The 23,130-nt window shown below is 62.3% G+C and overlaps 1 protein-coding gene across 1 annotated transcript; it reads right to left on the reverse strand.

The window, feature by feature from the left end:
- Positions 1–6: 6 nt before the first annotated feature.
- On the reverse strand, positions 7–22,812 carry FIBCD1 (fibrinogen C domain containing 1). The gene is made up of 7 exons (XM_019540810.1): positions 22,652–22,812; positions 16,908–17,384; positions 15,760–15,919; positions 15,162–15,298; positions 2,197–2,293; positions 902–1,081; positions 7–287 (listed from the first exon to the last, which is right to left on the reverse strand). Exons 1-7 carry the CDS (start codon positions 22,718–22,720, stop codon positions 28–30), a joined length of 1,380 nt encoding a protein of 459 aa, XP_019396355.1. The 5' UTR covers positions 22,721–22,812; the 3' UTR covers positions 7–27.
- Positions 22,813–23,130: the final 318 nt, after the last annotated feature.

Consider the following 23,130-nt stretch of genomic DNA (forward strand, 5'->3'; position numbering starts at 1 on the left):
TCTCGCCGTCGGGGGCCTGCCATCGGGCTAATTCTCGTCTCTGGCAGGGCGGATCTTCATCTCGGTGAACTTGAGGGAGTACTGCCAGCCCGTCCAAGAGGACCACTCGATGCCGTCTGCGTAGGAGCTGTGGTGCCCCTTGAGGTACTGCCCGTTGAGGTTGGAGGTGTGGCAGTTGCGGTACCACCAAGCGCCGTGGTAGAAAGCCGCGCAGTTGTTCTCCGAGTGGTCGTTGTCCAGGTCTTTGGTGGTGAACCTCATCCCGTTGTGCTTCAGGAAGGAGTCTCCTGCAGGGCAGAGATGGCGGCACCTTTCAGGGAAGTGCCCGCGATGGCCACTGCGCTGCAGGCTGGGTCTGCCCCGCGGGACGCCCTGGGGCAGCCTCGCCCCATGCCCTTCCCTGGCCAGGGACGTGGGCGCACCCCATGCCCAGCGCAGTGCTGATGCCAGGGCCTGTGTCAGTGGAGCAGCGAGGGGCACTCGGTGGTGCCGGGGGGCTTGAAAGTGGGGTGAGCAGCACTAGGCAGCTGGGCTGGCGGGCGTGCGGGGGGCCCGGGTGCTTTGCAACGTCCCCTGGCGCTGCAGCCCGACCTGGGTGCCCTGCCCTGGTCTCCCAGGACTAGGGCTCCCCCCAGCCCTGCCGATGCCCCGCACGCCTGATCGCAGCCCAGCTCCTGCCGCCCTAGCGCTAGGAGCTCTGCTAGGGCTGGGGGAGGCCCAGCTCCGATCCCTGATGTCCAAGGAGCTCGACGCGCCTTACTTTGCACCTGGGTGCGTGGGTGCACAAACATCCCAAGACAAAGCCGGTGCTCGAGCACCGTCGGCCACGGGCTGGCTCTGACCGACACGGCTTGTGCCAGCTTCTTGTGCCCTTCCCAGGGGACCTGCCTGGCAGCCTGACCTGCTGTCCCAGAGTAGTCGGAGACGGTGACGGGGTACCCGTCCTCCTCAGGGTCCACGGAGAAGAGGCCCACGCCAAAGGCGCCATAGCGTGCGTAGGCTGTGCCGTTGTCAAAGTCCTCCAGGTCGATGCGCAGCTCGTAGTTGGCCTGCACCGTCAGGACGTGGAGCCTCTTTAGCCCTGCGGGGCAAAGCCAGAGGTAGAGAGATGGTCACCCTGGCTGAGGCCGAGGCCAAAGCCCTGTTTCTAGAAGGAGGTCCCTCTCGCCCTGGGGCAGCCAGGCGTTGGGCTTCACCCTTGAGTAGGTGGGAAGGAGCAGGGAAAGCAAATGCAGCATTGCTCTGTCCCTGGGGGATGTGGGGAAGCCCTGGAGGCCAGTGGCTCATTCCTGATGTGCCCTAATCAAGCCAGTTCTGCACATCATGAAGTCTGGCTCCGTGGAAGGAACTGATGCCCTAAAATGCACGTGCACGCGTGCACGCTTCCCTCCCAGCTCTGGGTGCCTCGGCCCCCTGCCCCAGCAGGCTGTCCCACCTCCCAGGTGCCTGCAGCAAAACCCCTGGTACGCTTCAGTTCAACCTCTGCTAAAGCGGCGCCTGCCGGTGCCCCGGGTGGACCCCAAAGGACAGGACTCTCGCTGCATCGCAATCCCGGCATGGGGACAGGCCCCTCTCCCCCAGCCACGTGCCGGCACAGGGCTCTCTAGGCTGTTTGATTGCCTCCTAATTAAGAGGGCATTTAATTATATGTCTCGAGAGCTGCTGGTGGAAGTAAGCAGCACATTGAGGGGCAGAGGGGTGGGGGTGTGTCCCCGTTTCGCCCTCCTTCCTTCCCCCATTTGTTCCCTGGGACTCAAAGGTGCCAGCGCCCACACACCGCCCCCCGGGAACCAACCCCCGTGGCCCAGGGTACAGAGCAGGAGCTGTGAACCTGCTGCTCCTCTGGTGCACTGGCCTCAGCCATGGGGCACTGCATGACCCGTTCCCTTCTAAGCAGCCTGGGCATTTCTCTCCCCTTGGGCAGCAGTTCCTACTTGCAGCCTCCACGATGAGCCTTAGACACGCACCAGCCCTGGGAGCAGGCAGGTTCACGCTGGGATCAGCAGTGCCTGCTCCCTGGTGCCAGTGCACCTGGCCCTGGGCTCCTCCGCTTGGGAGCTGGCAGCCCTGCTCGGGGACACGCTGATCAGCCGGCACGCGGGACCTTCCCAACCCAACCCTCTCTGCTGTTGGGCAGCTGAATCCATGACCCCTCTCGCGCCTCGCTGGTCCCTGGGCTCACGGCGAGGCCCGTACCTAGCCAGTGCTCTCCTGTCAGCTTCCCAAATCCATCCCGGTACGCTTCCCATCCGCGGAAGAAGTTCACAGAGCCATCCTCGCGTCGCTGGAAGACCTGGGGAGACGCAACCGCAGCAGAGCCACGTTAGAGCAGGTGGCGCCGCGCTAGAGCAGCAGTCTGCTGGCTTCTCCCTGCTCCGTCGCACTCCAGTGCTAGGGCTTGATTAGCCGTGGGCACGCATTAAGCCCTTTAATGGTGCTGATTACATGGGAACTACGGAGTGTGTCGTGCCGGGGAGGAAAGCCATGCAATCGGAGTCGTTTTCTGCTGGCTCCTGGGAACGGGTGACAAGGCTCAGATAAAAGAATTAACTTGATCCCTTGCTCGGGACCTGCAATAAGACCTGAAGTTTTCCCGGCTTTGGGAAAGGCTTTAGTTAATTTAGACAGGGCGTGGGGTTTGGCAGAACAGCGGTGCTGGCTTGGCTTGCACATCACCAGCAGCAGCTCCGCTCTAAGCCAGTGCCCGTCTCGGGGAGGGGTACGTCATCAGTACCTGTGCTACGATCTGTGTTGCAGGTTAGGTGCTGTACATATGGGTCATAAGAGACCATCCCTGCCGTGGAGAACTTAAGATGTACCTACCTGGGGCGGGGTGAGAGAAGGGGAGTATCATTCCTGGCTTTGTACAGATGGAGCACGGAGGCACTGAAGGACTAGAGGCTTGCTCAAGGTCCCCCAGGCCATTTGTGGCCCCTGCCCTGAGCACGTGTGCACCAGGTAAAAGCTGCAAAGCTGTTCTGTCCATCATCACTGAGCGCTGGAGACTGGGGTGGTGCAGGTGCTAAGACCCACGGTTGACAGCCCGGAGGCTGCAAGTGTGAGACCACATCAGGAGCGTTTATGATGCGGCTGGTCCGATTCCAGCGAATCTGGGTTCTGCTAAATACCTTGTCATGAGGAAGGAAGGCCAACTATGATAACCGCTTGGCCCTTGGATGACTGGTCTGCAGATACTTCCAGCCTCTCTCTCAGGTACTTATGCAGGCCTCACAGGTCCACCCTAATCTTTTGCATCGATCCTGCAACCCCTGGGAGGCAGAAAAGTGCAGTTATCTCCATCTTGCAGCTGGGAGGGGCCGGCAGGCAGCCTGCACCTGAGCAGGGAGAAGCATCCGACTGTGCTTAGTCCCTTGCTGTTTTGGGGTCCAAAACCCCTTGTCTAATGCTGCCGTCTTGCCTTCAGGCTAGAGCCACTGCCTGACGTGGGCCTTCCCGTGACCACAGCGGGGAACTGTCCCCAGCGGCGCTGCCTCAGGCTTGCATTATTTGGCGCGTTGCTCCGTCTGTTTTCTCGTTGCCTGCTCCCAGTTTGATTTATTGACAGGGATCCAGAGCAGGCTGCCTTCTGCCCGGCCACTTGGATGTAATTAAGCTTCCAGCCCCTGATTAATTGCATCAGGCTTGGCCATTGCAGCCAGGCTGGAAAAGACGGAGAGCAGGGCGGGCCTGCAGCAGCGACGAGGTCTCACGGCGGGATCGCGGGCCACGGGTGCTCAGCGCTCCTGCCGAGCCAGCCCTCTGCGCAGCAATGTCTAGTGGCACCGGGGCTGTGGTCGGTGCTGTATTTGCTGTCAACCGCGTGAGGGTTTGCTGACTCTGGGAACTCCCAGCTCCTGCACAGCCTGGACATCTGCTGCCTTCGTGCCACCCCTGCCAGTCCCCAGCACAGCCCCATCCCCTGGGCACCTCCAGCGGTGCCCTGGATATACCTAGCGTCCAGCTGGGATCAGCAGCAGGGCACCACCTGGCTCGTGCCAGGGCAGGGGGAGAGGCTGGACGTGACCCATGGCTGGTGCCCCTCTGATCCGTGGTGCGCTTACCTCCCATAATTAGAGCCTTAATAGCTATCCCAGCGCTGAGCTGCGGCTAAGCCCTTTGCAAGGGGCTTTCTTCGGACTTGGCTGGAAGGGGTGAAGCTGATTTTCCTGGATGCCAGCTCCCGCGGGCAGTGTGCAGGGGGAAGGAGGGATGGCGAAGGAGCTCCCTCTTAATCGGCTTTTGCCCGGACATGGTAAACAGGCTGCCTGCCGGTGCGCTGCTCATAGAGGCATGCAGGGCCTGTCTTCATTAGCCCAGGGCCTGAGGAAGGCTTGCTGATGAGAGAGAAGGCCGGCAGCTTAGCCATGTGCGGGGCTCCCTCGACAGACACGGCTGGGGCAAGCGAGAAACCGTCCCTGTTCGGGCTGGAGCGGGGCGTCCCTTGGCACCAGGGACTCGGGGCTCCTGGCTTCTCCTGGCTCTGTCCTGAGTTGCGTGGCCCCCGTGCCCCTCTGCGTGGTGCAGGGCAGGGCACCGCGTCCCTGGGGCAGACACTGGAGCATGTTCCCATCAGCGCTCAGCTTGCAGGCGGGACCCTGCACAGGGTGGCGATTGCATCCCAGTCGCTTCCCGCATGCTCGGAGGAGTTGATGCTGGGCCTTGGGACGCCTGGGATCGAGTCCTGACTGGTGCCGGAGCTGCAGCGAGGTGCTACGTCTCTACCTCCTGCCTTCCAGGCACGTGTGGGTGCAAAGCTTCATTTGCAAAATGTTTGTGAAGTGCTCTGAGGTGATGGAAGGTGTCACACGCGTGTGCAGTGTGAGGCTGGGGCATGGACAGAGAGAGCTGCCTGAAGGGGGGAAGAGAAGTGGGCAGGAGGCCTGGTGCGGACAGAAAGACGGGGCAGGAGGAGAGCTCGGTCTGAGGGCCTGGGGGAGAAAGACGGCAGGGGTGGGGAGCCGCTGCCTAGACAGGGAGCAGATCTACCTACGGGGCCAGGGGGTGGCAGGGACATGGTTTTGCCATCATCTCAGCAGCTCCATCACAGTGCTTCTCCTCCTCATAAAATATGAATCTTCCCCTCTTAAGCAAAGAGGATTTCTGCTCCCCTTCCCTTCCCTTTTAAGCCAGGCCTGAAATATTTATCTTCCCCCATTTCAGCCTGGCACCGTTCGCACCTTCCACGTGTCGTGGCCGAGTGACTGGGGCACAAAGCCAGTCCCAGCTCCGCTGGCTGCAGCCAGGGCCAGGCTCTCGAGGCCAAGAGGAGCCCAGCGTTGTATCCCTCCTTGCCCATGCCCTTGGCCACTGCTTGAACTTGGTACGGAGGGGCAAGGGCAAGCGCTGGCTTGCCAGAGGGGTCCCGTGGGGATACGCTGGCGTGACGGAAAGGGGTTCAGTATGGGAGCTCAAGCAGCGAGGACCTTCAGGCTGCCCAGGCTTTGCAAGCCCGGCTGTGTGGAAGAGGCTCTGCCCACGCCAGCCTTGGTTTGCTTTGCTGCAGTCCCACGCTGTCCTGTGGAGCCTGGCGGGCACCAGCTGAGCCCTTCACAGGCTCGGGGTCTCAAGTAAGCATGCCTTGGCGGGCAGCTGCTGCTGGCACGGGTGGGTTTCTCTTCTCCAACTGGCCTCCTTTGAACTGAGCTCTGCTGCGCTGGTGGGAGCATTGCTCTGGCACGGAGCTGGGCAAGCTGGACGGGCTTAAGTGGTCGTCTTCAGGGTAGGCGTCTGCGGCACTGGGCTCCGAGATGCGTCCGTGATGGGCGTGTTCATGAAGGGAGGGAAGGTGGCCTCAGAGGTGCAGCCCTGGGATGGGATTCCAGAGACCCCGTTTGAGTTTTCATAGAAATACAGAAAACGGGGGCTGGAAGGGACCCCAGGAGGTCACATCTAGTCCAACCCCCTGCTCCAAGCAGGACCAGCCCCAACTCCATCATCCCAGCCAAGGCTTCATCTACCTGGGTCTTAAACACCTCCGAGGACGGAGATTTCACAACCTCTCTGGGGAGCCAGTTTCAGTGCTTTCTCCTAGTGAGAAAGTTTTTCCTAATATCTACCCCGAACGTCCCCCGCTGCAACTTGAGCCCATTGCTCCTTGTCCTGTCGTCTCCCCCACTGAGGACAGTCCAGCCCCATCCTCTTTGCAGCCGCCTGCAGGGAGGTGAAGGCTGCTATTCAATCCCCCTCGGTCTTCTCTTCTGCAGCCTGAATAAGCCCATTTCCCTCAGCCTCTCCTCACCAGTCACGCGCCCCAGCCCCCAAACCAGTCTTGCTGTCCTCCGCCGGACCCTTTCCAAATTGTCCACATACTTTCTATAGTGGGGGGCCCAAAACTGGACACAGGCCTCACCAGTGCCAATGAGAGGGGACGAATCACTTCCCTGGACCTACTGGCACCACTCCTACCCCTGCGGCCCAGGATGCCGTTAGCCGTCTTGGCGACAAGGGCACGCTGCTGGCTCATATTCAGCTTATTGTGCCCTGCAAGCCCCAGGTCTTTTGCAGAGCTGCTGCCCAGCCCGTCGGTCCGCAGCTCCCGGGTGAGCTGGGCACATACCCTAAGCCCCGTGCCTCGGTGTCTCCAGCTGACGAGCAAGGACAGTGGGAAGTCTCCTCTCTTCCCCTCTCCTCTGGCACCCGTTCAGCTTGTGAGCGCCGCGCGGCAGAGGCATCGTGCTGTGCTCGGTCCTGTACGGAGGCAGTGGGGGTCTGCGCTGGCTTGGCCCTTTTCTGTCCTACGGTAATGGAGCGCCTTTCTTCACCTGAGAGGCCGGCCGAACGTCAGGGCCTGGCGGGGGCTGCCGGAGGGAGCCGGAGCGTGCGGGGGTGCTTGCAAGGCCATCCTAGTTACCCTGCGGAGAGCACTCGACTTCCTGCTCTCCGGAGCGTGGCAGGAATCGGGCGCCTGTGCTCCGAGGCCCTTTCCCAGCCAGCACGTGGCCCCGAGCGCTCTCCGCTGCGGCAGGGCCACGGTCCCGGCGCCCGCCCTGCGTGCGGCCTTGGGCTCTTCTGCTCCTCCTGCTCCGGCGCGTCCTGCTGCGAATGAATCGTCCTTCAGGAAACAATAGGCAGAGAAACCTCGCCACCCACGCGCGCCTTGCTGGCTCGTGGCCACGGCAGAGGCCTGCGCTTCGCACGCTCCCCGGCCGGCTCCACGAGCTGCGGGAGTTTCTGGCGGGTCTGCCGGAGGCAGCAAGGTGAGCTGCAAGAGCTCGGCTGAGATGGGCCCTTGGACTCAGTCGCTAGCATCTCTCCTTGGAGGAGCCCAGCGCAGCCGCGGACAGCCACGCGCTCCGTGATAGGGGTCCCTCCTGCCCGAGAGCAGCTCTTCTCTTCCCGCAGCTCCCGCACCCTCAGTACGTGGCATTCGGTGCGCGTCTTTATCCTCGCTGGCCTAAGGCTTTTGCAACCCGAAAAGCTCCGACAGTTTGAACTTGACACTGCTGCAGTTTGGCCTCTTCTGGCTTGTCTGCTCACATGGCTGGGGTCTCTCATCTTTTGAATCCCATGCTCCCGCCGTGTCCAGAAAGTCTGCTGCAGGATTAAGGGGGGCTGCTGCGTTGCAGGATGCCTGGGTTTGCCCCGTGATGTTTCAGCCCTCAGGCCCTCTCTTTGGGAAGCTTAGTGCCCGTCAGTCAGTTCCCACGCCCTGACGCCCGCTGACAGAGGATGGGCCGCGAGCACATCTTCTTGAGACAGTCGCCTCTTCCTGAGCTGCCCAGTCCCCGCTCTACGTCCTAGGGCAGTGTTTGCCATTAGCTCCGCTGTCTGGTCAAGGCAGCAGCATCTAGCCAGATGCATGCATTTGTGCCTGGGATGCCACAGCACCGCCGTTCTTCCCCCCTCCTGGCAAGGTGTCCCTCAGGCCTCCTGCATCGACGGAGCCGTCACCGGGATACCGGGCCCGTCCTGACCGTGAACCTCCGTCGATGGAAATAGGCTGTAGCTTTAACCACTCCAGTTCTCTCTAGGACAGAGCTACGAGCCGCCCCGAAGGAGCCCGCTGGCAGAAGTGCAGAGTCCACCACCGCCCGCCCCCCGCGTCGCTTCGGTACAGCCGCGCGCGTCTCCTTGCCAGCGGAAGCTCCCCCTCGCTGACGGGCGCCCGCCGGGAATCGCCTCGTCCTCAAACGCCGCTCTCTCCCGGGGGACATGTCGGCGCGTCGGCCTTCGGCGCGTCGCAGCCCATCTGTCAGCGTATCGGTTCTGGCTGCTGGATGTCACCACGGGGTGACAAAGGGGAGGAGAGCGGCAGGCCGCGTGCAAACTCCACTGCCAGCCGCCGGGCCAGGCGAGAGCCGTCGCTTCTCGTTACCGCAGGCCTCCTCCTGCGGAGAGCCTCTCGCCAGCCTCGGCATCTGCTGCCGCTCGCTTAGCGCCTGCTTGTTGCGATGCAGCGCGGACAAGCAGCCCGGACCCGGGGGCTCCTCTGTCGGCAGGACGGGATAAGGATCTGGTCCAGGCAAAATCTGGTGCTGCCCTCCTTTCTCTGTCGAGGCCTGAAGGCTGGGCTATGCCTTCCCCATAGGTTTCCTTGGGCCCAGTGAAACCTCTTCCCTCTTTGCTGCTGGTAGGTGCTGAGGGGGTGTCTAGGGGGTCAGTGCACCCCAGGGCTACACCAGGGCAGGCCCATGCCCCTTCTGCTGATGTCTATCTGAGCCTGGTCCCCCCATTCCCAGGGATTTCACCGTGCCTGTGACGTACCCAACAGGCAAAGTCCTGCTGTGGCTCAGCCGTGGGGGCCTGCCCCTCCAGCTAGCCCCGGCTGGAGTTGGGAAGGGACCGTCACTAGATGCTCGGGTGGCTCCGTCCAGCCGCCCCCTGAGAAGAGCCCTCGTTTCAGCCAATGCTTTCCTCGGCAGCAGCGTTTGATGGCAGTGCTTCCCTTAACATTTGCCTTGCTGCTAATTACAGACCAAGTGTACCAGGCTTGCTAATCCTTCTGCGGTCCCAGGAGCAGATGAGGATCCCTTGCTCCCTCCTGCACCTGAAATGTGGCCCCGGATCTGGAAAACGTGGCCGTTACGCTTGGAGAGAGGACTCCCCCGCGCTGCAGAGACTCTCTCGGGGGTCATTCGGCAGGGTGGCCACAGCTCTTGGGCTCCTTGCTAGCGGCTGCTTTCCTCCTGGGGCTGCGCTGTGATGGAGATTCGGGCTCCCCAGCCAGCTCCCCGGAGCACCTCCGGCTTCTGTCTGCTGACTGCCACCTGCACGCTCAGCTCCAGCCCCAAACTGATTGATGGCCAAATCCCCTGGAGGGTCCTAGTTTGGCATCTGGATGTGACAGTATCCCCAGTCACGCGCCGGTTCAGGGGAGGCTCTTCTCCCCTTCTCCTTCTGTCTTCCAGCGGTGCAGCGGGCAGTTCAGACGGACGGCTGTCTCCGAGCTGCCTGTCACAGGCTTGTAATGCAGCCGGATGACTTTCTTCTGAAGCACCAGCAAAGCTGGGTGACTTGAGCAGGCTGCTAGACATCTCCGTCACCTTAGGGCTGTGATGTCAGGCTGAGTCAAACACTGTCTTGTTCTGCTTATAAATCTACCCACTTTTCCTCTAAAAGACCTAGAAAAATCATGCTTGGCTTATGCGCTGGGGCAGCCTGCGCTCGGGTCCCGACAGCCGTGACTCTGCGTCCGCAGGATTTCTGTTCAGACCGTGACTGTCGCAAGGGCAAAGTTTATTTCAGTGCGAGTCTTATTTTGTACTTGTGTGGTATGTTTAACCCTTTGGCAATAGCAGTTCAAGGTCTTTCTCTGGAGTTAGCAACTTATATTCAAGGGAAAAAATCCTGTTTTTTCCTAAAATGAACTGAAACATGTGGGGGTGACACATGCAGGGTGGCGCAATCTGGTAAACTGCCCAGGAGTCTCTGCGTTGCTTGAGCTGGGGACAAGCAGCTTGTCCCCTCCGGGTGCTGTAAATACCCTGTTGTCCTGCCCCAGCTCTCTGGCTGGCCCAATTTCTCAGGCAGGCAGCTGGCTTGCACGCTGCCCTGCGACCCTTTAATTTCCTTCTGGAAGGGCTGTTATTTCCCCAAGCTCCTTCAGCCCTCGCTACAAGTCATCCCTGCCAGCAAGCTCCCAGCTGGCTACAGCTTTCCCAGCCTCTGCCCGGTTCCCTACAACATGGTCTCGTTGCTGGAAGCCAAGTGCCTGGTCACCTCGGTGATCTGTCTTGCCGGTCCAGCCGGCAGGTTTGTCTTGAGGCTGTCCGCTCCGGGATGCTCAGGTGCCTCATGCCCCAGGGAAGCTCCAGATCTTGCCTCCATTCCTGTCGTGAAGCCTCTCGCCCTTTCTCCACGTCTTGGTTTTGCTTCTGCATCAGCTCAGACTCTCCTAGGAAACAATCCCCTGGCTCACCCTGGTAGTATCCCGTCACCCTGTGCTGTTGGTGGGAATGGGCGTCCTACAAGCTGTCCCAGTGAAGCAAGGGGCGCATTTGAGACAGCCCTGTTTGCTCACAGAGAAGGTACAAAGACAGCCGGCGGCAAACACCAGGAGCTTGTCTTTGCCTGCTGCTCCAAGCCCTGTGCCTTTCAGCACATGGCCCAACAGCCCTCTCGGCCTCCTGAGGGCCACGTCCCTGGTCCTTGTTCTCATTGTGCCGTAGACTGCCCTACCCTTGCTCCTCTGGTGCAGCTGACCGGTGTCTTACAGCTGTGCACACCTGCTTGCTGCCGCAGTGCTTCTTGCCGGGCGGATGCGACTGTGCCCGCCAGTGGACTGTAGGTGCGAGGGGGCGGAGGGTTGATGCAGCAAGGCAGCTTCAGGGCACGATCCTAGCAGCTTTGCCCGTTAAGCCCAGTGGGCAGGAAAGCAGACCCGGCGCCGGGAGACTGCAGAGGATTTGCACACTTTTTAAGAAAGCAGAGAGAAACCTAATTTTCTGGAGGCCTCCTTAGGCATCTACATCTCACTTGCACCATTACTGCTCTGATGAAATGACAGGCAGCGTTAATCAAATGTGGGGAGGTCGCTGGCACAGACAGCGGTATTGAGGTCAGGCCGGCAAATTAATTCCTGCACGGTGCGATTCTTAAAAGCAATTTATTCCGGCCCTATATTGTAGCGAGCATTGGCGCAATTCAACTCTGCGCGCTAAGAACGCTCATTTTCCAGGTCCCGCCTGCACGAGTCTGAGAGGAAGAGGCCAGGTCCTGGGATACTCAGAGTGGTTCTTCAAAGATGGTCCTGGGTGATGGACGTCAGACGACAGAGCCTAAAAGGGCCCTCCATGAACCTGGGGTTTTGTGACCCCCATCCATGCTGTTTCTGCTGCAGGCAGCTGATGCTTGGCCGGCTTTCCTCCTTGCAGAATACAGGCCTGGGGAAGAGGCGCAGTGACTTCCCCAGGGACACAGAGATGGTCAGTGGCAGAGTCAGCAGGAGACGCCAGCCCACACTTGAGCCCCAGTACCGGCTGAATGAGACGCAGCCACCGACGCTGTCTTTATGACGCCAATGCGACCCACTAGGCTACAGGTCGCCGCCACCCCCTGCATTCGGCACCTGACCCGACACCGAGGAAGGCTGGGGAATCTCGCAGTCTCCGCACGGCCTGCAGACAGCCCCTGCGTCAGCAACGCTGACGGTGCTGTGGGGGCTGCAGAGCCCCACGGCGATGGCAGGGAAGCGACAGGCGTTGCCTTGGGCCAGGGAACGGGGGCTGGTTTCCCCTCCGGCCTTGCCGAGGTCTGGCCCAGGCTCCCCTGGGGGAGGGATGGGGAGGAACGAGCGCCGCGTGCGGGTCTGGTCCCTGTCGGCTCGGAGCCTCCCGCACACCCGGGGCGGCGCTCAGCCAGCCTGAGCCTCCATGTCAGCCTGATTCAGCTGCTGCCACCCACCTCCATGCAAATATCCCCAGAGTCTCACAAGTCATAGCTGGAGAGAGGGGGAGAGAGAGCAAGCGAGCACAGATCCTGAGCCCCCAGGCCCCCAAATTGGCTTGCGGCCCCTACGGACAGGAACAGCTGCTCTGCTCTCTCCCCCGCTGCGAGAGACCAGACGTCCTGAGGAGCCCCTGATGCCAGCAGAGCTCGCGCCCCTCTGCCGGGGGGCATCCAAGCTGGGCTGTGAGACAGGCAGGGAAACTGAGGCACAGCGCTACAGCTCAGCAGCGGGGTCTTGTGTTTGATGGGGAAAGGGTCCCAACTCGTGGGCATTTCCTGATTGAGCCCTGCAGGCACGGTGGGAGGGCGGGTGGAAAGGACGATGCCCCGTGGGCTGGCAGGTTACGAGGAGCCTGGCAGTCCCCTGGTTTTTTGGCCAAGCTGAGCATGCCCAGTGCCTGCTGCTTGCTGAGTTCAGGGACAAAACCTGGCACCCCTGAGGGATCCTGTCTTATCTTGTGGCTGGAGGAGTGCATTCGGGGGCACGTGGCTCAGCCTGCTGCCCCATGAGCTGAGCATGTCCAGTAGGGTCACAAGTGCTCTGAAAATCGGTCTCAAGCCCGCTCTGTGCCTCGGTTTCCCCCTCTGACTCCACAGCACGATGACAGGGCTCTGCTAGGTGAGGCCACGTGAGATGGGCCTGGTACGAGCAGCAAAGCGTCTCAGCCTCCTGAAGGCAAAGCAGCTAAGCTGCTGCCCCCCACCCCTCCATGCTGCTCAAAGCTGCTTACGGGAATCAGATTTGGGGGGTTTATTTGCTCAAGTGCCCAGCTGGAAAAGGGGTTTCTATGGCTCGGATCCAAGGGGGCAGCTCAGCAGCAGAGCCGAGACCCAGAGCCCGCCCTTGGCACGGCCGTAGCCCGCTCCTCCGCTCTGAGACCCCCCCGGCTGCTCTTTCCACCCCCAGCACCTGCACAGCTCATCTCAGCGATCACCGGGTCTTGGCTGCCTGTCTTCAATACCCTTAAGGGTGCCCAGGTAATTCGGCTTCCCGGGCAGGTGTCACATCCCACCTAGTGATCACTGCAGCCATCCCGGCATCGCGGGGCGAGGCAGCCAGGCTGGGCTGAGCCTGACACGTCCTCCCAGGACAGGCCTGGGTGCTTGCTGTGCTGGCCTCCTACTTTACCTCGCAGCAGGGACACAGGCATCCTTGCCTTGCTCCTCTCCCCCCTGTGTCTCTGCACGTCCCCTCCACGGTCACTGCCTCCCCCAGCTGCCATCACCTCTTCTCTCACAGAGACGGGAGCAAGTTGCCCGACCCGGCGCCACGCGCCAGGCAGAGCCCAGGAGTCCTGGCTCGCAGGCGCTGACTCTGCCCACCCCTGCTGCCCTTCTTATTCATGCCCAGACAGGTCAGCCTCTGTCCCTGAACCCACGTCGTGTCCTCAGCACCGGCCTTCTCTGACCCACCCAGGGCCACGGTATTTTATCTGTGTTACGGTAACACCCAGAGACCCTGGCGGAGCCGAGGGCCCTGCCGCGCTAGGTGCTGTACAAACGGTGTGAGGCAGGTCCGGCTCCGAGAGCTTCCAAGCTGAGCACTGAAGACAAGGGGTGGCAGGGGAGAAAGGTGCCCCCGTCTTACACACGGGGCAGCAGGTCCAGGGGGGCTGTATGACTTCCCTGTGATGCTTTACTCCCGTTGTGACACCTGGAGCCGTCCTGCAGACACCCAGCGACAGCCTCGTCCTTTCTGCTGCCTGCCACGCAACCGGTGCTAGTGGCCGCCGCGACGCTGGACCGTTCTCCTCGAGCCAAGAGCAGGTCTGCAATTACCGCAGCCTCGTAAAACAGCGACCGCAGCACTCGCTGGCCTCACGTGGCAGCGAGGGTCGGCTGTGCGCCTCCTCCCACCCCCGCCATAAATCTCCCCCCAGCCCTGCCGGGGCTTCAGAGACCTCTTGATTAAGTGGTTTGCTTTCAGACCAAGACCATAGGTTATGACGACGGTGCTCCCACTGCCCTTGTTTTGGGATTATCCTCAGCCCCACTGAGAGCATAACATGGGGGCATGCAGGGCAGCATTCATGAAGTTTTCAGCCCAGCCTGGCTTGTGCAGAGAGCTGGGTGATGGGGAACATCCTCACTTCAGAGCCCTGTCCTTCCCACGAGTGATACCTATCGGCTTTGCTACTAGGAGCAGTGTTGAAGCCACCCCAGTGACCTCCATCGCTGGTCCAACCCATCTACCTGCTGGCCCCGCTGTGCGCCAGCTGAGGACAGAAAACAGCTGTCTCCTTTCCCCCCGGCACAGACCTCGGGGTCTGTACCATGCCCTCACTCCCAGCCCATGGGGAGGGCGCTGCTTGTCAGGGCAGCCCGTGAGGCTGCAAAGCTGTTCCTCAAGCAACTGTGGAAGTGAGAGCTGGAAGGTCCCAGGACAAACCCATGGCTGCAAGACAGGATCACCTGTCTCCACCATCCCGGACTAGTGCTCGTCTAATCTGCACTACGGGAGATGCCCAAGCCTCTGCGGGCAGCCTGCCCCCATGCCTGTTCCCCCACCCAGTTAGACTTGTCTTCCAGGCATCTACCCTGAGTCACCATTGCCGCAGCGCAAGCCCACGACGTCTTGCCCTGCCCCAGGGGGACAAAAGGAGCTTTCCATTGCCCTCCGCTTAACAACAGCCTCCCCTGTATTTGAAGCCTGCTACCACATCTCCCCACAGCCTTAGACTAAACAATCCTAAGTCGTTCAACCTTTCTTCACACGTCGAGCTTTCTCAGCCTCGTTCTTGTTCCTCTCCTTGAGCCGTCTCTCTGAGTTGTCCACATCTCTCTTTAAGCCCGGCACCCAAAAGCGGCCCCGGAGCTCCAGGCGAGGCCTCCCCTCCTGTGATTTGCACATAAAGCGCAGGCTAATGCGTCCCAGCATGCTGCCGGCTTCCCTTGCAGCAGGATTGCATCGCTGACTCAGAATCCGCTTGTGTTGTGATCGAGCCCTTTCCCGTGGCACAGCAACCCAGGCAGGCATTCCCCGCCGCGTATTTGCACATTTGATTGTTCCCTTCTCGAGTGCAGCACTTGTTCTGACTCAGTCTGATTGTCTGTCTATTGCAGACCATTTTCCCAACGTACTGAGGTTGCTTTGAATCCCAATTCTGCCCTGAGAAGTGCCTGCAGCTCCACCCTGCTCGGTGTCATCTGTTGGTTTAATAAGTGCATACCCCATCCCAACGTCCCTGTCATTAATGAGGATACTGGACCATCCCAAGCCTATGCCAGCCCCTAAGGGACCTCCCCCGACGGCCCGCTGCGAGCAGCCGGCTTACCGTCCAGCCGCCTCCGTCCGTCGTCATGTCGCAGTAGACCTGGAAGCCCGAGGGGTAATGGGTGGGGAAGACCGAGTAAATGCCGTCCTCTTGCTGTCCGCTCGTGTAGATGTCAAAGCAGTCCCGGGGCCGGGAGCCTGGAGCACCGCATGGGAGGGAGAAGAGCAAAGCCAAGTTAATTAATTGTTTAAATTAGAGCTGTGCTGCTCGGTTCTGGCCCTCGCCTGCGACGCTTGCTCTAATTGCCTGCTCGCCACCCCCTTGCTCTCCGGCTTTCCCTGCGAGGCGCTGCGCTGAGGTCTCGGTGGCTTCTCGGGGACCCGTCGCAGCAGCGATCAGGCAGTGAGCGGGCGTCCCGGGAGCGGCCCGTTGGCCTCCCGGCTGCCGCTCCTGCCAGGAGACGGGCTGGCTGCCTCCCGAGCTGGTGCGAGGCGCCAGGGTGCACGTGCCTCGAGAGCTGCGAGACAGCTGCAAAGTGGGGAAGGTCGCCACTTGCCTGGCGCGGCCTCAGTCCTGCTCCGGGGAAGGGCACAGACATGCCAGGCCCCTTCCCTCCCAGCCCTTCTCCCTCCTGCAGGGTCAGCAGGCCGACTCTCACCATTGGAGCACCCCCGGGGCCGGGCTCCCTTGGCCGGAGCTCGCTGCAAGTCAGCCTTGAGCCGAGGCCTGGCCAGGCCACGATCCTTCTGCAGGGTGTCCAGGACGTCGCTGACCGAGCTCACCAGCTGCGCCATGTTGGTCTGGCTCTCCGAGAGCAGCTGGCGGGGGGACACAAGTGGGTCAGGGGGAGATGCTGGTTCTTGACTTCCCCCCTCCTGGCACCTGGGAGGCAAGAGCGCTGCGGGCCTCTCCCGGGGGCAGGTGCGGAGCCTGGCTGGCTTAGGTGGGTTGAGTGCCTCTTGCAATGGAGACTGGCTGGTGGGCTGGCACGGGAGAGGCAGCACCTTCCGGCGCTTCCCAGCCGGTGCGGTACCTAGCAAACGCCCCCAAGGGCATGCATTACCCCTCCCCTACCTAAACCCTTCCCTCCAGGAGCTGTTCTGCCTGCTTCCAGCAGGACACAGAAAGCCCTCGCCTCCTGTGTCACTTTAAAAACACCCGGCGGGAACAGCGCTCCAGGGAGGAATAACCCAAAGGAAATGCCTGCACATTATCAGGCAACCCACCAAGTAGGGGGCTCCGGCTGGCAAGGCCGCTGACTGCGGGAGATGGGCCATGCCCGGGGGTGGAAAAGCTGGGCCTGATGTTTTGTTGCTTGGTGTGTGCTGCCCTGCATCTAAGTTTCACACCCCCTCCTCCCCGCGGGTGATTGTGCCAGCTTGTGATGATGATCTCCATCATCAAAGCATGCGCCAGGTAGGCATGTGCCCAGCATGGCAGGGACCGGAGCCAGCAGGTTGCACCGGGGGGAAGGTAAGCCACCACGAAAGCTTTCCAGGTCTAACCCCATGCTGCTCTGACTGGGGCTGGGCTCTGAGGAGGGAGCAGGGTCACTGCTTGCTTTAGCTATGTTGGGGCGCCAGGCTCCAAACACGCGTGGGACCCCGCGCAGCCCATGGGAGAGCAGTGTCCTCCCTGCAAAGCTCCACCTAGCACTGGGGTACCGGCCCCTCCTTTGGGAGTCTCGGCTGGCACCAAAGACCGAATGGGCCTGGGGGTGTCTTGCAAAGCCTTTCCTGGATGGTTCAGGTCTCCAGCTGGAGGCTGCACACCTGGAAACTGCAACAACCACCCAGTCCTGCTCACCTGTATCAGCCGCCCCTGCTCGTTCTGCAGGGCACTGAGCTCCTGCCCCATGGCGCTGTGCCCCTTCCTCAGGCTGTCGCTGTCGGCTCTCAGCTGGGTGGTGTGGGTGAGGAGCTTGGCCACCTCGTCTGCCAGAGAAGCCAGCAGAGCCCTCTCCTGCCCCTTGGACGACTTCATCTCGGCGCTGTGGTCCGTCACAGCTCGCAGCATGGAGGACTGGAGGCCTTCCAGGCGCGTGAGGCTGCTGGCCTGGTCCGGGCAGTTGGGGTCGATGAAGATGTTGATGCGGGAGCTGTCGGCCTTCTCGATGGTGACCAGGGCATTGGCCTCATCGGGGTTGGTGCTGATGATGGGCGGGGATTCGGTGACGGGCGTGTGGTAGTGGTTCATGAAGAGGATGGCGCCGGTCACGGTGACAGCCAGGAGGACAGCCACGGACAGAAGGACCGTGCACAGGATGTAACCGCAGCTCATCCTCTGTGGGCACAGACACAGAGCTGGTCATTCGAGCCTGGGCTAAGCTTCAGGGGCAGCACAACAGTGCAGTGCCTCCTGCCACCCCTGTGGCCCCATCGATACCTTCCTTGCCTGCTCGGTCTACGAAGAAGCCTCCCTAGCCCCTTCCCCCCGATCCCCAACGGCAATCTCTCCCCCGGGAGCGCACCGTGTCTCCGCTCTGAGCTCCTCCCTCCTGCAGCCCTCGGCCCCATTTCTCCCAGCCCCATCTCAGCTGCTGCCCCCAGACAGCGACGCTCTTCAGTCACCTGGCAATACCAGGCACCCCGTCTCCACCCAGGACCGTCCGCCCACAGCACTGGCTCGTGGGGCAGCAGGGAAAAAGGGGCCCTGAGCTGGGCCCACTGCTCTACATCTCCCCTTGGGCAGGTGGCTTTTACTGCCTCTGCTAAAATGACAGCAAAAAACGCTAATCACAGCATGGAAGTGGTCGTCATTAGGCTCCAGCGTTAACACCCACTCAGGCGCTGGGGACAGTCAGAGCTCCCTGCGGGCCGTGTGTCCTCGTGCCCTGAACTCACCAGGCAGCGCTGGACCATGCAGAGGGGAGCAAAGAGAGGCTGAGCACACAGGACTTCTTCCCCGGGGCTCCCAGCCCAGCGTGTAGCCCCCCGGCAAAGGCCTCCATCAGGCCCCTCTCCCCACTGCGCTGCGCCGGTTCCCTTGGCAGCTCCCTCCGGTACCTGTTGAATTAGCCTGCAGGACTCGTCGTCTCTGCAAGCCACTCATGCAGAGAGGTAAAGAGCTTTCCTTTATCTCCAAGCCCAACACGCTGATCCCGTTAGTGCCAGCTCCCTTCACAGAGGGAGCCGGCTGCGCCCCGCTCCGCGCTGCCCGACACGTGGCTGCATTGGCTCCCCGCTTCCTCGCTGGCTGCCTCCCCTTTTCCTTATACCTGCGGGACCGAGGCTATGATTTTCCTCTGACCCCAGCCACGACTGTCACAAGGAATTGAGGGCTGGGGAAGCACTGCATATTCAAAGTGACAAAGACTACTTTCTCCGGGAACGGCGAGGAAAATTGCTGCATCTGCAAAGATTTCCCCAGCCCTGTCCCCTCCTCTGTACATCTCTCTGGAGTGACACCTTCCTTCAAGCACCCTTCATCCACGCTCCTCCAACTATTTGCATTAAGGTGACTCTGGCTGCGGGCTGGATGAGTCCGTGGAAAGCTGCCGCCCCCCCAGCCCCGGTACCTCTAGCCAGAAATAAAACTCTCCCTGGTAGAGACACGCAACAAATCAGGACGGATTTATCCACCGATGGGAAAGCCAAGCAGCAGGCGTGAAAGCCACCCCTGGCGCCCGGCTGTGTGGGCAGGCTGTCCACGGGGACTGCCTTGGAGAAGGCAGACTTCGGCTTGGCGTGCATTACAAAGAAAAATGTCTGAGACAATAAGAGAGGCTTTGAGCTGGGAAACGGGTTACCAAGTTTGCTGCGTGTTTATCACGTGGCTCCATACCTAGGCAGAGCGCCTGGCTGGTAGCATCGCTTTCATCAGCCACAGCCTTGGCTTAGTTTGACCAACTGAGGAGTTTTGTGGGTTACGTGGGATCTGGGACCGTGGCCCAAGGACCGAGCAGATCAGGTGCTCGAGGACCTGCAAGGTTGTCGCCACTAGTTGGATCTTCACAAAAGGGCTGCAACGGAGAGCGTGGAGCCCGGGGGGGGGAATCCAGGGGACGAAGACCTCGGCATTCATGGCTAGAGAAGGAAGCGTTTGTTCAGCCTGTTCCAACAAAAGTCACTATTCAAGTCCAGCTGTGGTCACGACGTCGTCTGGCTGCAAGGGGTGGGGGGGAAGTGAAGGCTGGATGTTTCTCATGTTCAAAGGGAAAGACCAAAGTTGGAGGCAACCTAACGCGGCTCACCTTTATCTGTCCAATTACATGTAAAGCAGAAACTTAATCCTTCCCCTTGCTAGGAGATGATTTAACCCTTTGGTGCCCTAAGCCACAAAAGCCGGAGCAAAAAACCCGCCAACCAAACATGTAAGAACATAGGTAATAGCAGCACTGGAAAGGGCTAAAAATATCCAGTTATCGGTGTTAGGTCTGGGCTAATAACCACCTCGTATGGATCAGCCGGGCTGCTTCCTAAGGAACTGCTGGCAGCTCTCAGTACGAGGCCTGCTGGAAACCCGAGGCGAGGGCTGTGTGAGCAATGCCCGGGGTGAAGGGGAGCTGCCCAGGCTCTCGCTACCGGAAGGATCTGAGCGCTGCCTCGGCTGACAGATCACATCCCAGAACGAAAGGAGCCGCGAGAAGAAAGCCGCTCTTCCCGCTCGGGGACTGAGTGCAGCGGGAGGAAGAAGCTGTCTCCCCAAAGGGGAAAACGGAGCAGGGTTTGATCCAAGCGCCTCGTCTCAGCCTCCCAGCTTCCCAGGAGCATGAAAGCAAACGGACAAAACCACCGTTCGCTTGAGGCGAATCTCCGGCAGCGTTTGGCGCGGAGGACTGGCGGAGGGAGCGGCCGCGCTGCGCGCAGAGCTGCCGGGGCGGGGTGCCCCACGGCGCCCCCGACTCGCTCGGGCGCTGCGTGGTGGTCGCGGCACCCGGGGGCCGGGAGAGAACGGGCGCGAGGCGACACTCCCGCTTCCCGTCTCGCAGCTCCCTGGCCCACCTCGCCCTCCCCTAGGCCCCACTCCCCCGTCCTCGTGGCAAACCGGGGATCGGGCTGGCGACGGCAGAGAGACTAGCGAGGCCCTCCGCCTCCGGGAACGCAGGAGCCAAGCACCGTGTCTGCCAGCCCCAGGCCTACGGCTCTGCCCAGCAGCTGCGCGCGGGTCGTCTTCCAGCCCCCCGCCGAGCCCGCTCCCGAGCGAGGGGCAGGGGCGTGCTCGTGGACAGCGATGAAAGAAGCAGCCAGCACAAAAGAGATCCTGGCTCACGAGAGCTTTCAGAGTCCCGCCGTGTTTCCCTGACCCTGCCGCTGTCGGTCCTGGGATCTGAGGGGACGACCCCTTGAGCTGATCATGCAGGCCATCGACCGAAGCCAACGCAGTGCTGTTGTAGCGCTGATGCCCGCACACCGACACAGTCAGGACGCCACAACGGCTGATTCCTCCGCCGTATACCTGACGGCAACTCCCGCATTTCCATTCCCCTATAAGCACGTCTTGCCTTCTGCGGCCGATGGCCACTGCTGCCCTTCTGCGGGCCTAGGAAGGTGACTTCTGCCGCGGACTGCTGTTCCTTCAAACAGCCGAGCTGGCGACGGGTTGCCCGGGACGTGTGGTGCCATTCCTGCTTGCAGAGGACGCAGCCCGCGGGACCTACCGCTGCTGCGCAAGAATCGCACTCTGGGCGAAGCAGGAGCTTGCTTTTCTCTCCCAAAGGTTCGGTGAAGCCACTTTCCCCCGCAGCAGCTGGCACTGACCGCTGCTGGAGGCAGAGGAGGGCAGGCCGGAGCTGGGCTGGCGATTGCGGGCGTGAAGTGCTTTGAGGTCTCCTGATCAAAGCGAGAGAGAAGAGCTCGGTAGGATCACCACAGCCAATACAAGCGAGGCGAGGTCGGGCTCGAGTGGCTGTGATGATTGTGTATAATCCCTCTCCCTCTCTCCAGCTGCTTCTGTCGGCCCTGTGGGTGCTGGGCACTGCACAAACCCCGCCACAGGCTGAGACACTTGGGCAAATCTCTGCTGAAGTGGAGGAAGGCAGAGGCAGCAGGTGGAGGAGGCAGGGAGGGCACAACAGCAAGTACGACGTGCGTGGCAAGCTGGTGAGCAGGCTCTGGAAGCCAGACCGGGGCACATGCCCAACTTCCCTAACTGCACCGCAGCCGGGGCCTCCAATCCCACGCCCGTGGTTCAAGGGCTCGGTCATCGAAGCAGCCCTGGGTCTGGTGCTCAGTGCTCTCCGCCGCTCTGCCTGGCGAGCCCTGGCGGAGAGTGCACGCGGCAGGCAGGAGCAGCAGGGCCCTAAACCCGCTCTCCCCTTCCAGCCCAGAAGGGCAGGGTGCAGCGCTCGGGCGTCGGGCCCCCCTGGGACAAGCTGTGTCAGGGCAGGGGGCTGTGGCACTGGATGAAGAGTCGGCGGGGCGGGGGGGCGTTGCCCACCACCTACCTCGCTGCGTGGCTCCTCATTTGGCTTGCAAAAAGGGCACCACAGCTGGCACAGGGGCAGAGGCAGGCCCAAATTCGCATTCGGGACCCCTGGTTCTGGGGCACGCAGAGCCCCCCCCGAAACAGAGCAGCCCCTCGGGCAGTCCGACACATGAACAGCCCTGGCACACACCGACGGAGGGCAGCGGTGCCCTGCAGAGCGTGCACGCAGCGTGGGCCCAAGGGTGGCAGCTGCCCGCCAGGAGGGAGATGGGCCCGTCCCGAGGGCACCCACAGCACGGCCGCTTGCTGGCTGCACTGAGGAGCCAGGAGGGAGGCGGCTGCCCCGCTCGGACCTCCGGGGCAGGCGTTTCGGCAGCCCCCGGGCTGGTGCGGAAGATGCCCCGTAGGGGATCGTCCGTCGCAGCGGGCAGAGCCGCTCCCGCGTTGCCCCCTGTCCGCCCCGCACCAGGGGCTGCCGCATCTTCCCCGCGACCACGCTGCAGCGCGCGCCGCTGGGCTCGGAGACCACCCGAGCACGGCCAGCCTCGCCTCCGCTGCCCGCCCCAGGCGCTGCCCTCCCTGCCCCGCTCTCCGGCACGGCCGCCCGCGAGGCCAGGGCCCTAACGCCAGCTTGCCTTGCTCAGGGCGCCGCGGCTGCCTGCCTGCGCTCCCCACGGGCATCTCCCGCATCACTCGGCTGGGCAGGGAGTCCGGGCAAAGACCGGCTTCGCAGGACCTGTCCTGCCACTCTCCCCTCTTGTATTCAGTGGCTGCGAGGCCGCGTTGCACCCCCCTTGCCGACTGCCCCCCCAGCTCCACCTGCCTCCCTCTGCCCCAGCCGTGCCACCGCTGGCCCCGAGCCTCCCCCTTACCTGGCATCGCTGCCCGCCCCCGGCTCTGCCAGGGGTCAGTGCACGGCCCCTCCAGGACGGACAGGACCTCCCCTCGGCCCCTGCACCCCGGCTCTGCTCCTCCACCTCTCGGGACGCTCCTGCTTCCCTCCCTCGCCCGCAAGCCCGCGCCGCTCCCCCGGGGCTGGATACCAGATACCCGGGGGGGTTTAAATAAGCCCCGGGGTGCGAGCCGCGCTGGCGGAGTTTCAGCGCAAGCGGGCACTTCACCGCCGGGGCTCTCGCCCGCGGCCTCGGGCAGCCCGGCCCGGCGCCCGCCCCCGCCCCCGGTACCTGCGCCTTGTCCTGCTGGCCGGGCTCGAGCGGCGCCGCGCCCCGCTCCTTCCAGCGCTCCTTGCCCATGGCCGGCCGACGACCTGGGCCGCCCCGACGAGCGGCCCGGCCCGGCGCCCGCCCCCGCGGGGGAGGACGAGGACGAGGACGAGGAGCTGCTGGAGGACGAGGAGGACGAGGAAGAGGAGCTGGAGGAGGAGGAGGACGAGGAGGAGCTGGCGGCCGGGAACCCCCCCGGGCCGGGCGCCGACGGCGCGGAGCTGTCGCCCAAGGAGGAGCTGCTGCTGCCGCCCGACGACGCGGAGGGCAAGGACGGCGAGGACAGCGTGTGCCTCTCGGCCGGCAGCGACAGCGAGGAGGGGCTGCTCAAGCGCAAGCAGCGCCGCTACCGCACCACCTTCACCAGCTACCAGCTGGAGGAGCTGGAGAGGGCCTTCCAGAAGACGCACTACCCAGACGTCTTCACCAGGTAGCGGCCC

Source organism: Crocodylus porosus, unplaced genomic scaffold (assembly GCF_001723895.1).
Source record: "Crocodylus porosus isolate Cpor-Errol unplaced genomic scaffold, CroPor_comp1, whole genome shotgun sequence".
Taxonomy (NCBI): domain Eukaryota; kingdom Metazoa; phylum Chordata; order Crocodylia; family Crocodylidae; genus Crocodylus; species Crocodylus porosus.

Excerpts from the sequence above, each read along its gene's own strand:
- FIBCD1 (XM_019540810.1), bottom strand. The coding sequence starts at position 22,720 with ATGGGCAAGGAGCGCTGGAAGGAGCGGGGCGCGGCGCCGCTCGAGCCC. Across the intron at positions 15,920-16,907 it reads AGCAGGGGCGGCTGATACAG|CTGCTCTCGGAGAGCCAGAC; the intron begins GTGAGCAGGACT and ends TCCCCCCGCCAG. Across the intron at positions 15,299-15,759 it reads GCCCCGGGGGTGCTCCAATG|GCTCCCGGCCCCGGGACTGC; the intron begins GTGAGAGTCGGC and ends GCGGTGCTCCAG.